General features: G+C 40.4%; 1 protein-coding gene across 3 annotated transcripts in view; it reads right to left on the reverse strand.

Moving 5' to 3' along the window:
* Nucleotides 1-304: 304 nt before the first annotated feature.
* CEMIP2 (cell migration inducing hyaluronidase 2) overlaps nucleotides 305-13,644 on the reverse strand; it is an 87,414-nt gene continuing 74,074 nt past the window's right edge. For all 3 annotated transcript variants that reach the window (XM_023243341.2, XM_003995401.6, XM_045042531.1), the window contains exons 20-24: nucleotides 11,499-11,718; nucleotides 8,973-9,071; nucleotides 5,099-5,253; nucleotides 2,680-2,783; nucleotides 305-2,326 (exon numbers count right to left, since the gene is read on the reverse strand). In XM_023243341.2, the coding sequence (XP_023099109.2) occupies nucleotides 2,130-2,326; nucleotides 2,680-2,783; nucleotides 5,099-5,253; nucleotides 8,973-9,071; nucleotides 11,499-11,718 (775 nt within the window). In that variant the 3' untranslated portion in view covers nucleotides 305-2,129. The remainder of the gene's footprint in view (nucleotides 2,327-2,679; nucleotides 2,784-5,098; nucleotides 5,254-8,972; nucleotides 9,072-11,498; nucleotides 11,719-13,644) is intronic.

Consider the following 13,644-nt stretch of genomic DNA (forward strand, 5'->3'; position numbering starts at 1 on the left):
CCTGGCTGCATGTTAGAATCACCCAGGGAGCTTTAAAAAAATTCCAATGCCCAGGCTGCATCCCACACCAATTAAACCTGAAAGTAGGGGTGGGGGGTGGGGCCCAGGCCTTTGTATTTTTTAAAGCTGCCAGGCAATTCCAATGTGCAGGCAAGGTTGAGAATGTGATCCCTGTCCCTCTGCGGCTTAGTCTTTCAAAATCTACTTGGCAGACGGCTTCCCTTCCTCATCTCTGCCGATAGCTTCTTTACAGCTGCAATCTGGAATAAAAAAATGATTGATTGATTGAGTCACACACAATATATAAAAAATACATGCACACACATTTTTATTTATTTAACTTAGGCCCTGATTATTAGCATATAAATCAGAAAAAAACGAGTGCCTTGGAACTTACATAGCCTCTCCAAATCTTTAAAGAACCAAACTCTAAAAAACACACACAAGAGATACTTAAGTCGTAAAAAACACACACACAAACAGACTTTAATCACCTTCAGGAACCATGATCCAATAATATATTTCATAGGTAAGATCTTGTTCATCAAGATACAAAAGAAAAAAAACAAAAACAGCCTTAAACTTTAAGACATGTGCCCTTAGCAAGAGCACTTAGAGTTAGAATGGTTTATCGGCAGCATTTTGAGGTAGCATATTTTGTAAAGTCAACAGAAGTCACAGAGCTGCTCTGCAGTTTCTCATGGACACAAAGGGACAGGCCCTCAGCCTTTGCTCTCGGTGGAGGAAAACGAGTGTGTCTGTATTCAGGACCAAGTGAGCCTGAACACACTTCCTACCATCTCGCCACGGCCGTGTCTTCATACACTTCATGTACTACAGGTTTCGGAAAAGGTAAAGGCATTTTGATCCTTCTCTCCTCTTGGTGTGGTCACCGGCCCGGCTGTGGGGCCAATCTTTCTACCACATGCAATTCTCGCTGACAGAACACGCGGGGGGGAAGGGAAATAGGGCATCGTGGCACTTTTTTAAAACATTGGCTCTAACAATTTAATTAATTAAGAGTGACTAACTCCTCTAAGGCTATACAGAGTACTGTTTCTGAAGATCTCCATGATTCTGACCCTTAAAAGGCTCTCCCTTTTTTCTCCCCCTGAGTGTAACATTTTGGGGTATCCTTAAGCTTTCTGCAATTTTCCTGGCAGGATGGGGAGCAGAAAAGCTTTAAAAAAATCCACACATAAAAACAACAAAAACCAGGTGCAGGAGCAACCCCAAGAACAGACTTCCTTTGTGCAAGTTGAAACAACCCAAGTTTACAGTTCAGGAAAACGGCCTTCTCAAAAAAAAAAAAAAAAAAAAAAAGTAAATATTCAGCTCAGCTCTGCGTTTTAAACACGAATATACAGTTGAAACAGGTTAAGAATTAAAGCTGCAAATACGGTCCCAACAACTTCAGACCTTGGTGCAGATCAAATTTTTGCCCATGGGCGCAGATTTATGAGGGACGTCAAATCCCTAAAGCCCTTTTGTCCCAGCATCCTTTCTGTTTGAAAGTTAAACCCTTGGAAGGAATCAATGTACAAACGAATAAAAATAGCACATGCCCAGGCAAAAAAGGGCATGAGCTGGGCCTGAGCTGCCATATGGAAAACTCTGCCATTGAGTATCCTATACAATCTGCAAAGGCTGCCAGCCCAGATCCAGAGCCCAAGGCATCAGTGAACTTGCCAGCCACCCAGGTCAACTGTGGACCCAAAGCCAATGACACAACTGGGCATCAGCCTTCAAGTATATGAGGTGCTACAAGAGCTGGTTTGCTCAAGTACTTGGGCTGACCCTCGGAGGCCCCCGCCTTGTCCCATTACATCCTGTGATGCAAAAAGGAAAGCACTGCTTACAGTCACTAAAACACACAGAGTGGAAGGTGGGGAATCGAACCGCTCTCTGAATATACCAGCCTAACAAATACAAATAAATTCTTCAACACTTTGTACAACTAGAAGGTGCGTGAGCTGGTATTTAAGCGATCACTTTAAGCTCTCTTTTCCCCTTTCTGGATCAAATAGGAAAATGGTTCCGTTGGGTTAACAGTGTCACTTTAAAAATGCCATAAATTAAATAAGTTAGTTCACATTTTTTTCCCCCAGCACTTAAGTTACAGAGAGTCTCTAATGTGCTTTTGAAGTCTGCATCAACAGTTCCAGGTCTCTTCTGCGGACAGCGCTGGTTCTGTGACAACCATATTCATCCAGCTGCAAAGGTATGAATTGTTCAAGCAGCCCAAGGCCCTGGCCAGCAGGACTGGTGAATAGCTTAGCCCATGATGGTTTAAAGTTTCCGCTGAATCCCAAAAATATGGTACTCCCTTTAAAAACAAACAATAACAAAAAAAAAGTGTAATTCGTACATCTACTAGTTTCAGGCAAGATAATGCGGGAGGTGAGTCGGAGGTGAGCAAAACAAAGACAGTTATAAACACAAAAAAACTATCCTTCCTTACGTCAGCCATTGAACTCTTACCACCCACCTCTTGCCCCAAATAACAAACCACATCCCCAAACGCTTCCTCTAATAATGTTTCCTTATTTAAAGATTATCTTAATGATGCCCGCTTCAGCAAAATAAGCTCATGAAAACAATCTGGGGGCCATAGTCCACCATAAAAATGCTCATGTGGCTGGACTCATAAGAACTCCATAGAATAATACAAATACAAACCTTTGTTATAAAGATGAGCTGGTTTGGCTAATCCCAGAGGTACTAACGATTCTGAAATATTCAAATGCTTTATTTCTCCTCTTGTGCTCAACAAAACAATTGACCTGTATGTAAAAGTTAGAAAGTTGGAGGGAATTTCAGTAAATCAGCATGTGTTAATTGAGTACCTTTCTGAACTGAGTACACCATAGATATGCTAGATAAAAGCAGAACTCAAAACAAACAGGAAAAAAAAAAAAACAGATGCTTTTCACCTTCCTGCTGTTCCAAGTTTGGCTCCCCTGACCCACCCAGAACTGTGTTGCTATTCCAAGGTGTCTCCAAGAGTAGGGAAGGCAAAGGTCATTTAGGTCAGTTGACCCAGTGAACAAATTGGGACTCTGCTCTTTTATGGAATAAACTAACAGAGGAGGTTAGTTTTGTTTGTTTCAGATACTCTACTTATCTATTTAAGTCCTATTATCTATTTATCAAATAAATTAATAAACATCAATTCTAAAAAGAAATAAAATCTGTGCCCCATGGTTTGGTTTAAATTGCCCTGTTTGCTATGTAGCATAGCAACATATATACTTAGATCTGTTTGTGGATTTTCTCTTCTCCTGACCTCTCCTCTCTCCTCTGCCAATGCTATGCTGGCTTAATTACTATGGCCTCATGATTTATTTTAATATCTTATAAAACAAGCCCCCCTGTATTATTTTAAGTTGTCTACAAATATTTTATTACTCTCCCACATTTATTCTTCCAGATGAATTTCAGTACCAACTGTCAAGGACAATAGAAAAGTAACCTATTAGGACACTGATGGAAATGTGTTAAATTTATATTTATGTAGGTAGAGTGACATCTTTACAATATTAACTTTCCCTCTAGAAACAGGGAAAATCTATCCTTTTCTTCAACTTGCTTATATCCATCAGTATTCATTTTCTTAATGAGGGTCCTGACATGTTTTATTAAGATCCGGAAGTTTTAGGTTGGTATGGATTCTCTGAAGTCATTCTAAAGCAGTGGTGACCATTCAGACTCAGAACAGAGGTCTGACCATAGCAACTCTACAGGTCTGATTCCCTTCAGGCTAGTCCCATGGAGATCACTTACAGGTCCCCACTGCCCCCCCCCCCCCCCCCGCCCAATACGTGCACAGTATTTCCAGAAGTCACTCCCAGTTGCGCCATAACCTCTTAACACTTTGTTAAGACACAACACACAGACAGTAAAGTATTTACACCGAAAAAAAGTATTTACACCGAATTTCTGCCCACTAAACATACTTATGTCACCAACCCGGATGAAGAAGCACAGCACTACCCAGATTTTAAAAGTCTTCCTTCGGTCTCCTTTCTAGAAACAACCTTGTGACTTTTTAATGACTTGGTTTTAACTCTTAAGTCTATAGGGTACCGTGCAGGACACCAAGTTACCCTAAATATTGGTGGTGAGAGGTACACTCTGGATTGTCTTAGGTGGACTGAGTACCTGTGTTTCCACCACTGGGAAAAGTTTTAAATCCTGAAAGAAAACTGAGGCCTTGGAATTCCCTACAAGTATCTTAAAGCAGAAGACAGGGCTACACATGCACATTGTATATTACACTCAAATACTCCGATGACTTTAGGGGACTTCCTGAGACCTGGTTCTGTAAAGTGTAATGAGTGTAAGTCATCAGATAACCGAAGATGTGTTCAAAAACTAGACAGGACTTTACTCCCCAGGAAGCTTATGTGCCTCCCTTAGTTACTTCACTAACTGAAGATCTGCATGTAAATCAATGTCTGTAGCACAACCAAGGAAGGCAGAAAGGAGCCTGAATTCATCGCCTTGCCTCTAGGCAGGGTCTAACCAATCCCCAAAAAGAAAGGTTTTGTTCATGTGCCTGCTTCTTCGGAGACCAACAAAACAAAACCAATCAGACCAGGGCTCTGAAAAGAGAGACCAGATACTCAACCGCTTAAAAATCAGTTGACTCCTTTCCAGTCACTTCCATGTGAGCCAGGGGATGAATTCACAGCACAATGCCATCTGGGGGCTTACCAGTGGGACAGATGGCCACAAAGGCAAAATTGTGTATAAAATTGCTTACATCAGTAATGAACCTTCTGAGTGAGTTAGGTGCAAAGCAGATCAACCAAATGCTAAAATGTGGGACAGTAAAGCTCCAAAATACAGAACAATTCCCCTTCAAAGAGCCTTTACACTATTTGCAAACTCTTCTAATAGCCCGGCTTTCACTTATCAATGATAGGTACTTTAGACCACAGGGGCGTCCATCTGAGAAGAGGAAGGAATGGATACCTTTCAACAGCCGTAAGTACCCACCGAGGAAAAGGGTGGAAAGACAAACCAAAGCTCAGAGTTAACCGGGTGTCACTTGCTCAAGGTGACTTGTCCCTCTTACAGAACAAGCTTCACCTACCTTGGAGGGATGCCTGTTCTCAAATACTCTTCCAAGCGACTGATATCAGCAAGAGAGAAAACCTTCTTTGCCGTTAAGCGGAAAGGAACGCTGCAGGCATCCACAACGAGGAGGAGAACACCCGGATTTTGGATGGTAAAGTCGGTGCCGTTGACCTGAGAAGAGAGAAACGTCTTCCGTCGTCACCACCATTTCATATCTCCAGGATGGCTCATTTTTCTAGCCCGTCCCTCTGTCTTCTAAACCCATGATTCAAATTATAGTTCCAGGATTCAAGCTGCATGATCCATTTATTCTTTCTCCACCAACATCTGAAACTAAGCCAGTGTTCTCTAGACCGCGCCTCGATTGATCTTTACTGTTGGGATAGATGCTCGAGAAAGGCATCTCAATGGAGGCACTCAGTTGAGCAGTGTGACTCTGCACGTGTACAGGATTAATTTTTGCACACACTCTCTCACTGGGGCCAATGCTTGCAAACTCAGTGAAAGATCAGTTGATAGCCTTGTACTGCAGCTCCGATAGCTCACTTAATGTCCCATTGGTTCAGCAAAAAAAAATACCACACCTCCCCCCACACGTAAGTCCCCCATTAGAGTTTAGGTTTGGAACAGGAGAGGAGCCAGATGGCCTCATCTCCTTTTTTCCATCCATAGCTCTCCTGTAAAATCAAAATGGAAAAGTGGTCATTTCACCAGGATTTAAGCCACAAGGTAGTAATAGATTTGGTTCACAATTATTGTGAGCTGAAGTTTCCAGTAGTCCTCTTTAAACTAAATTAGCAGTTTGAGACTTCTTGAAGAAAAAGGAACGCCAGACACATCCAAATATCATTAATTCATCAGCCAAAAAAGAAGGAAAAAAAAACCCTCACCAGACTAAAAAATGATTCAACACCAATTTAAGCCACAGGCACTGTTCCTACCTAAAATGTGTCAAATTGGGGCATTTGGCTGGCTCAGTCGGATGAGCGTGTGGCTCCTGATCTCAGGGTTGTGAGTTCAAGCCCCAAATCGAGTGCAGAGGTTACTTAAATAAATCAATAAAAACTTAAGAAAAAAGTTTTCCTTAAAAAAAAAAAGAAATAAATTGTGTAAAATTATAAACTATACTAAAGGCTAACCAAGGAGAAATGCTATCACCACCGCACCTGTACTTGTTTGGGGAAATTATATTGAAATTTTATTTCTAATCGCTACTGGTCTCACAGGAATCAAAATGACTTTTTCGCTATGTTTATATTGCTCTAATCTAGAGAATAATTCTGCAAATCCTTGAGGTAAAGTACCCTTTTATATTTGGAAAGACTGCAAGTGTTTTTAAGACACTTGTTTTTAAAACTCAGAATACATAAAATTAAGATACGTCTGAGAAAAAATATATGATACCCAACACGCTTAAACCGTCCTTTTGCAAAGAATCCCCTAAGACCTACTGCTTAAAGAAACACAGCAGTTTCCACACAGACTCAAGCAACGCCATGTCCTAGCAAAGACTCTTCAGGTACTGCAAGGGGAAAGCACTGGAGGCAAATGTGACAAAATACAATGTTCTGTGACTTTTTTGGGGTCCCGAGCACCCAGTATGCAGCAATGGAGTTTTAAAAAAAATGTCTTCACAGGGCACCTGGGTGGTTCAGTCGGTTAAGCGTCTGACTCTTGGTTTTGGCTCAGGTCATGATCTCACAGTTCATGAGTGCAAGCCCTGTGTCAGTCTCTGCACTGACAGTGTGGAGCCTGCTTGGGATTCTCTCTCTCTCTCCCTTTCTCCCTGCCCCTGCCATGCTCACATTCTCTCTTTCAAAATAAAAATAAAACTTACCAAAACAAAACAAAACAAAGTCTTCCGACCCTGGAGCAGAGCCTGCCTGAGATTTTTTTGAGCAAAGCAGTATCTTCTTAAATTATTTAGTGAAGTTAATAGAGCAGAAAGACTCAGCACCCACTTGCTTCCATTACACAACTGACTCCCACCCAGATACCATGCCAACCGGCTAGGATCAGGCTCTCCAGGTAGCCGACGGCATTGAGATACTGAGTTAACAAATTTCATGCCAAAAAAAATCACATCTCAAACATAGTACAAAACGAGCAGTTGCTAACACAGGATAGTAGGCATAAATATACAGTTGGGAAATCTTTGGGCTACCTTTAAATAGGAATCCTCTCTATTTATTTTTAATATTTGTGTGTGGTCATGAGATCCAACCGCTTAACAAATTTTAAGTGTGCAATACATAATTGTGGACTGCGGGGACAACGTTGTACAGCAGCTCTTGAGAGTTTATGTATCTTACTCAATTGAAACTACATGCCTGCTAATCAGGAATGCCTCATTTCACCCTCCCCCTTAAGTAGGGATATTCTTGTTTTAACTTGTTTTACCATTTATTTTTGAGACAGAGAGAGACAGAGAGAGAGAGAGAGAGAGAGAGAGAGAGAGAGAGAGAGGCAGAGAGAGAGAGAGAGGCAGAGAGAGAGAGAGAGGCAGAGAGAGAGAGAGGCAGCACCTGAGCTGGGGAGAGGCAGAGGGAGAGGGAGACACAAAATCTGAAGCAGGCTCCAGGCCCTGAGCTGTCAGCACAGAGCCCAATGCAGGGCTCGAGCTCACGAACCGCGAGATCATGACCTGAGCCGAAGTCGGACACTTTACCGACTAAGCCACCCAAGTGCCCCAGTAGGGATACACTTAATTCAGAGTTGCTACAAAGCTCTTAATTCAGAGTTCAGCCCTGGAAATGGATGGTGGGGATACCTGCACAACAATATCAATGGACTTCATGCCACTGAGCTGCACACTTAAAAACGATTAAGATGATTGGGGCGCCTGGGTAGCTCAGTAGGTTAAGTGTCTGACTCTTGATTTCAGCTCAAGTCATGATTTTACAGTTCGTATGATCGAGCCCCATGTTGGTCTCTGCACTGAGAGCTTGGGATTCTCTTTCTCAAAATAAATAAATAAACTTAAAAAAGAAAACCCTAAAAAATGGTTAAGATGATGAATGTTATGTTATAAATACTTTAACACAAGTAAAAAATAGGGAAGGAAAACAAGAGTAAGGTAGAATTTTGTCAACATACAACATGTGGATTTGTGATTGTGTTACCCACCACTTTAAAACACTGGGCTCGTATGGTTAGAGGATGGGTCAGGCAGGTGGAGGGGATTAAGAGGTACAGACCTCCAGTTATAAAATAAATAAATCACAGGGAAGAAAAGTACAGCATAGGGAATAGAGTCAATAATATTGCAATAACTTCATATGGTGTCAGGTGGTAACTACACTTACCATGGTGAGCATTTCATAATGTATACAGCTGTCAAACCTGCTGTGCCTGGAACTAATATAACATTGTATGTCAGCTATATTTCAATTATAAAAGTTAAAAAAGAGGGGCCTTTAAAGAGACCACGCGAGACTGGGACCAGGCCCAGGCTGGATGTAACTTAGATGGCTACATACCTGCCACCACAAGAGTTCCTAACACAGTGGCACTTAGGTCAATCTGGTTTTGGACAGATTTCATGCCAACAGCTGGTTACCACTGGCGAGCTTGGCTCTTAACCCCAATTCTAAGTGTTGGCGATGCGGTTTAGGCCTTTACTTCCATAAACTTGCCTAGAACAGACAACTAACACTTCGTGAACAAATTTTGACATTCACCTCAAAGTAATCAGTAAAGACAATCTACTGAGAAAAAAAAAAGATTTTTTAGTAAGTTTGAACTTATTTAAAACACCAAATGTTTAGGAGGTACTTATAACTTTATTACATCGCTTGCCACCAAGGGACTATTGCCAGAGATGATTCATGTCACCGGGATGAAATATCAAAGTGAGAAACTGAGGCGGGTACGTGTCAGATGGTACTTACGGAGATCACAGACAGGTCTCCACGCTGAGTCTCTGCTTTACTGGGTGACTGGAATTGCACGGGGAGGTAGCTTTTATGAGGATCACTAGTAAACACCACCTAAACGGGGAGGAAATTCCATGTTAACGTCAACTGCATCTTCCTTCAAAAGGGCTCAAATTAAACCCAATTGTATCAAACCCAATGGTGTTTTTTCCCCCTTTGTACATATTGCATGGCCTAGAATTCCATGTTTTGATACAGATGTAACACAAGAAGTGATTGTTCCTCACTTTCTGGAATAATCCCAGTGTCAAATAATTGTACTCTTATTAATAAAATCAATTCTGCAAAGGACTAAGTAAGTGTGCTTTACACTTATAAACACTTTATGCAAACAATAGTCACAAATGTTTTTAAAGGTCCTTTTCAGACCAGTTATCTTAAATAGGGACTGAGTCACTCCCGAACTAAGAAGTATAGATGACAAGGATTACCCTGTTCAAAACCTTTTAGTAGGCTGTGCATCACCAGGCTAAATTCTTCTACCAGACTTGCAATGTGTCCCATAAATCAAGCCACGCCTTATGTACGGGCCCCTAACCCACTGTTCTAGCACATTCCACACACAGTGCAGCAACTTTGCTTTCCCACAGTGCTTCATCTCCTTTCCTGCCAAAATTCTGCCTTTGCAGATGCTGTTCCCTCCCAAGAGTGTCCTTGTTTCCTTCTACTCCTCAAAATCACCCCCAGCCTCCAAATCCCACCTCCTCCCTCCTCCCTAAAGGCTTTCTTCTCATTCTAAAGCAAGCTTCTCACACAACTGAGCACCTAAAGTATATATCTTTCTGAATGGATGTCAACAACTTCCTCACAAGGGCAAATAGTCATGAGACATCATGATACTAAACATTCAGAAGCTCCATATTTCTTTGAGTCTCAGGTTTGGAGTCAAAAATTCATGTGAATTTTCCTATTTACTCCTAAGGTACATGTGCCTGTTTTTAATATTCAAAACAAACTCATTCCCTCAAATCTTCAAGTAAAAGTGATGTTTTCAAATACTTCAAGTACCATGCAATTGCACCAATATATATCATCGGTATTTTCAAAAAAATAAATTCTAACTAATGTTTAAAGCGCATGCGCGTGTATGCACCTGTGCGCATGCGAGCGCGCGCGCGCACACACACACACACACACACACACACACACACACAACAAAGAATGCTAAACATTAAGGTATGGAACCATTTAACAAGACAGGCTATTTCCAGTGATGATTATTTTTAAAAATTATAATGTTGGAGTCGTAACTATAAATTATATAATCTTGTCAGTAATGAAGAACTTTCTTAACAAATTCAACTTGAGAATTGGGCTGGAGAATTTACTTTTCCACAAAGATTATCTAAAAATGCCACTTTAGCAGTTAAGACATTACATGGGACAGGCAAGGATCTATATAAACTTCTTCAGGTACATGGCTGGTGGGTTGGTGGGTTGGTGGGTGGGTTGATTGGTTGGTTGGTTGGTTGGTCGGTGGGTTGGTGGTAGAGTTTTAGTTGAGTGGGAGAATAGAGGTGGCACAGGGACATGAAACACTGAAACTGTGATAGTGAACTGCCATTGAAAATATACTTACCATATAACATAATAGGAAGGAAAAAAAATCCCTACTCTTACTATCACCAATAGGCAAAAACAAACGAGAAACATTTCTGATTCAGTAGGATTGGCACAGGACCAAGAATTCTAATATTTCACAAGTTCCCAGGTGATGCTGATGCTGTCAGTCTGGAGACCCCACTTTGCGAACCGTTTCCCTTAACCCATATTTGTTTCTGTAAAGGTTAAATATTAATTCTACACTTCTTTTTCACTTAGAATTGGTCTGACTTCCTTTAGAAACCCCATGCCCAATTTGAGCTCATATTTTGGACTTTCAATGTCATGTTTTCTTAAGACCCAGAGAGAAACTTTATAATTAAGGATATGTCAGGTGAAGCATTTCACTTCTAGCCCAAGTTAGTTTGTACTTTTAACTACAGATAAATATAATAGCACATGCTTCAAAATTAATCACTTCCAACCTTGAAAAAAAAGAAAATAACTTTCATATCAAGTGCCATTTTTGGAAGAGAAATTTTGCAGTCATCAATAAAACAACATATTTTTCTACATCATTGAAATGTAAACCCAACAGCAATATTGTAACAGAATCACACCTGAGGGGGGAAAAAAGATGAGGACCAAAACGTCTATAGTCATCCAGGATAAACTGACATATCACAGGGGTAAGATATTTTTATTATGAATTTGGACTAGTTTGCTTCTAGTAAGCATCACATTCTACAATGGGCCACAATTCAGGAGAAACCATGCAATATTTCTAACTTGGCAATACAGATGTTTCAAAGAAAAATGTGCCTATTGGAAAAAAAAAACAAAAAAAACCCCCAAAAAACCCAAAAAAAACCTCCAAAAGCAAAAAAAAACTTTTCATTCTTTCTCTCAACCCACAGTCCACTTTTCTTCCTTGCTTACCTGGCGGGTCCCGCAGCCTTGACAAAGCCCGGTGAGCATGGATGGCATGCGCTTGAGTGCTGATGGCTTCCTGTAATACTGAGGATAAGCTTTGGCCATGCAGTTACTGATGTCTTTTGAGTCCGTTGCTGCCTGGATCTTGACTCTTTCGCATCCCTGAGATGAACAGTAACTGTGGCCATCCCTGTGGCTTTTGGCTTTGAGATACAAAAATAGTAACCTGTGTAGAACACAAACCAATCCATAGGGTGTTAGACTGACACTCACAAACTACAAAAATTCCTCAGATCAGCTCATGGCCTAAAGGGACATTCCTCTAATAAAGTAACTTTTCCTTAAAAGAAAATAAATTACAAAAGTAATAAAGTTGTTTCTCATTCCTTTCTATCCTCCTAGGGTCCTAAGTCAAATGTAAAGACTATGTTCAGAAAATATTTTGATAACCCAATTCAGGCATTCTGGAACATATCAAAGTTAATTTCTGGATTAAATTAGTTCAATGGGTAATTTGGGAGGATGGCCTTTGGTTTGGTTCAAAAATTCTTTGGAAAATTTTAGACTTGTATTGAGTTTTAGGATTTTGTAAATTAGTGTGGTTTATTCTTTTTTTTTTTTTTTTTTGGTTTATAAATCATTTTGGTTTAAGGCATAAAATTGAAATAATAAAAATAGCAACTGTGACTTGCTTGGCTAAGGCCAAGATATGGTCTCACATCAGTTCCTGTGATGTTTACTAAGAGCAGATGGGCCTGAGGTCCTTCTGTCTGTACTTTGGCCAAAATCAAGTGAAATGAATAGTCACGCCCACTCTGAATGATCCTCCAGCTGCCAAGATGAATGGAAAAGTCACTTCCAGGCAATAGTCCAATGTCTGTCAGCGGAACTAGTGTTTCTGAACCAAGGGGAGACTGTAAAGCATTTGATCAAATGTGATTGATTACTAGAGATTAAGAACTCATATTTTAATAGGAAGTCAGTGAACAATGAAAAGTTGTGATACTGAGGAAAAAATCAGCCATTGTCCTAACATCGATACTTTTAACATATATGCAGAAGGAATGAAAGGGACCTAATTAGGTCTGGGCTTTTTGAGATACAATTAAAAATTGTCAAAATGAATAGAATTAAAAAGAATGAGAACCTTGGAGACTGAGGGATTATACAAATACCTGGCTGAGCAATCCCTATCAAAATAACAGCAGCATACTTCACAGAGCTAGAACAAACAATCCTAAAATTTGTATAGAACCAGAGAAGAACCCAAATAGCCAAAGCAATCTTGAAAAAGAAAACCAAAGCTGGAGGCATCATAATCCTGGACTTCAAGCTGTATTACAAAGCTGTAATCATCAAGACAATCTGATACTGGCACAAAAACAGACACTCAGATCAATGGAACAGAATAGAGAACCCAGAAATGGACCCACAAACGCTTGGCCAACCAATCTTTGACAAAGCAGGAAAGAATATCCAATGGTATACAGATAGTCTCTTCAGCAAGTGGTGCTGGGAAAACTGGACAGCGACATGCAGAAAAATGAACCTGGACCACTTTCTTACACCATACGCAAAAATAAACTTAAAATGGATGAAAGACTTAAACATAAGATAGGAAGCCATCAAAATCCTAGAGGAGAAGGCAGGCAAAACCTCTTTGACCTTGGCTGCAGCAACTTCTTACTCAATACGTCTCCAGAGGCAAGGGAAACAAAAGCAAAAATGAACTATTGGGACCTCATCAAAATAAAAAACTTTTGCACAGCAAAGAAAACAATCAGCAAAACTAAAAAGCAACCAACGGAATGGGAGAAGATATTTGTAAATGACATATCAGATAGAGGGTTAGTATCCAAAATCTATAAAAAACTTATAAAACTCAACACCCAAAAAACAAACAATCCACTGAAGAAATGGGCAAAAGACATGAATAGACACTTCTCCAAAGAAGACATCCAGATAGCCAACCGACACATGAAAATATGCTCAACATCACTCATCATCAGGGAAATACAAATCAAAACCACAATGAGATACCACCTCACACTTGTCATAATGGCTAACATTAATAACTCAGGCAACAAAAGATGTCAGCGAGGATGCGTAGAAAGAGGATCTCTTTTCGCTGCTGGTGGGAATGCAAGCTGGT

This window comes from Felis catus, chromosome D4, assembly GCF_018350175.1.
Source record: "Felis catus isolate Fca126 chromosome D4, F.catus_Fca126_mat1.0, whole genome shotgun sequence".
NCBI lineage: Eukaryota > Metazoa > Chordata > Mammalia > Carnivora > Felidae > Felis > Felis catus.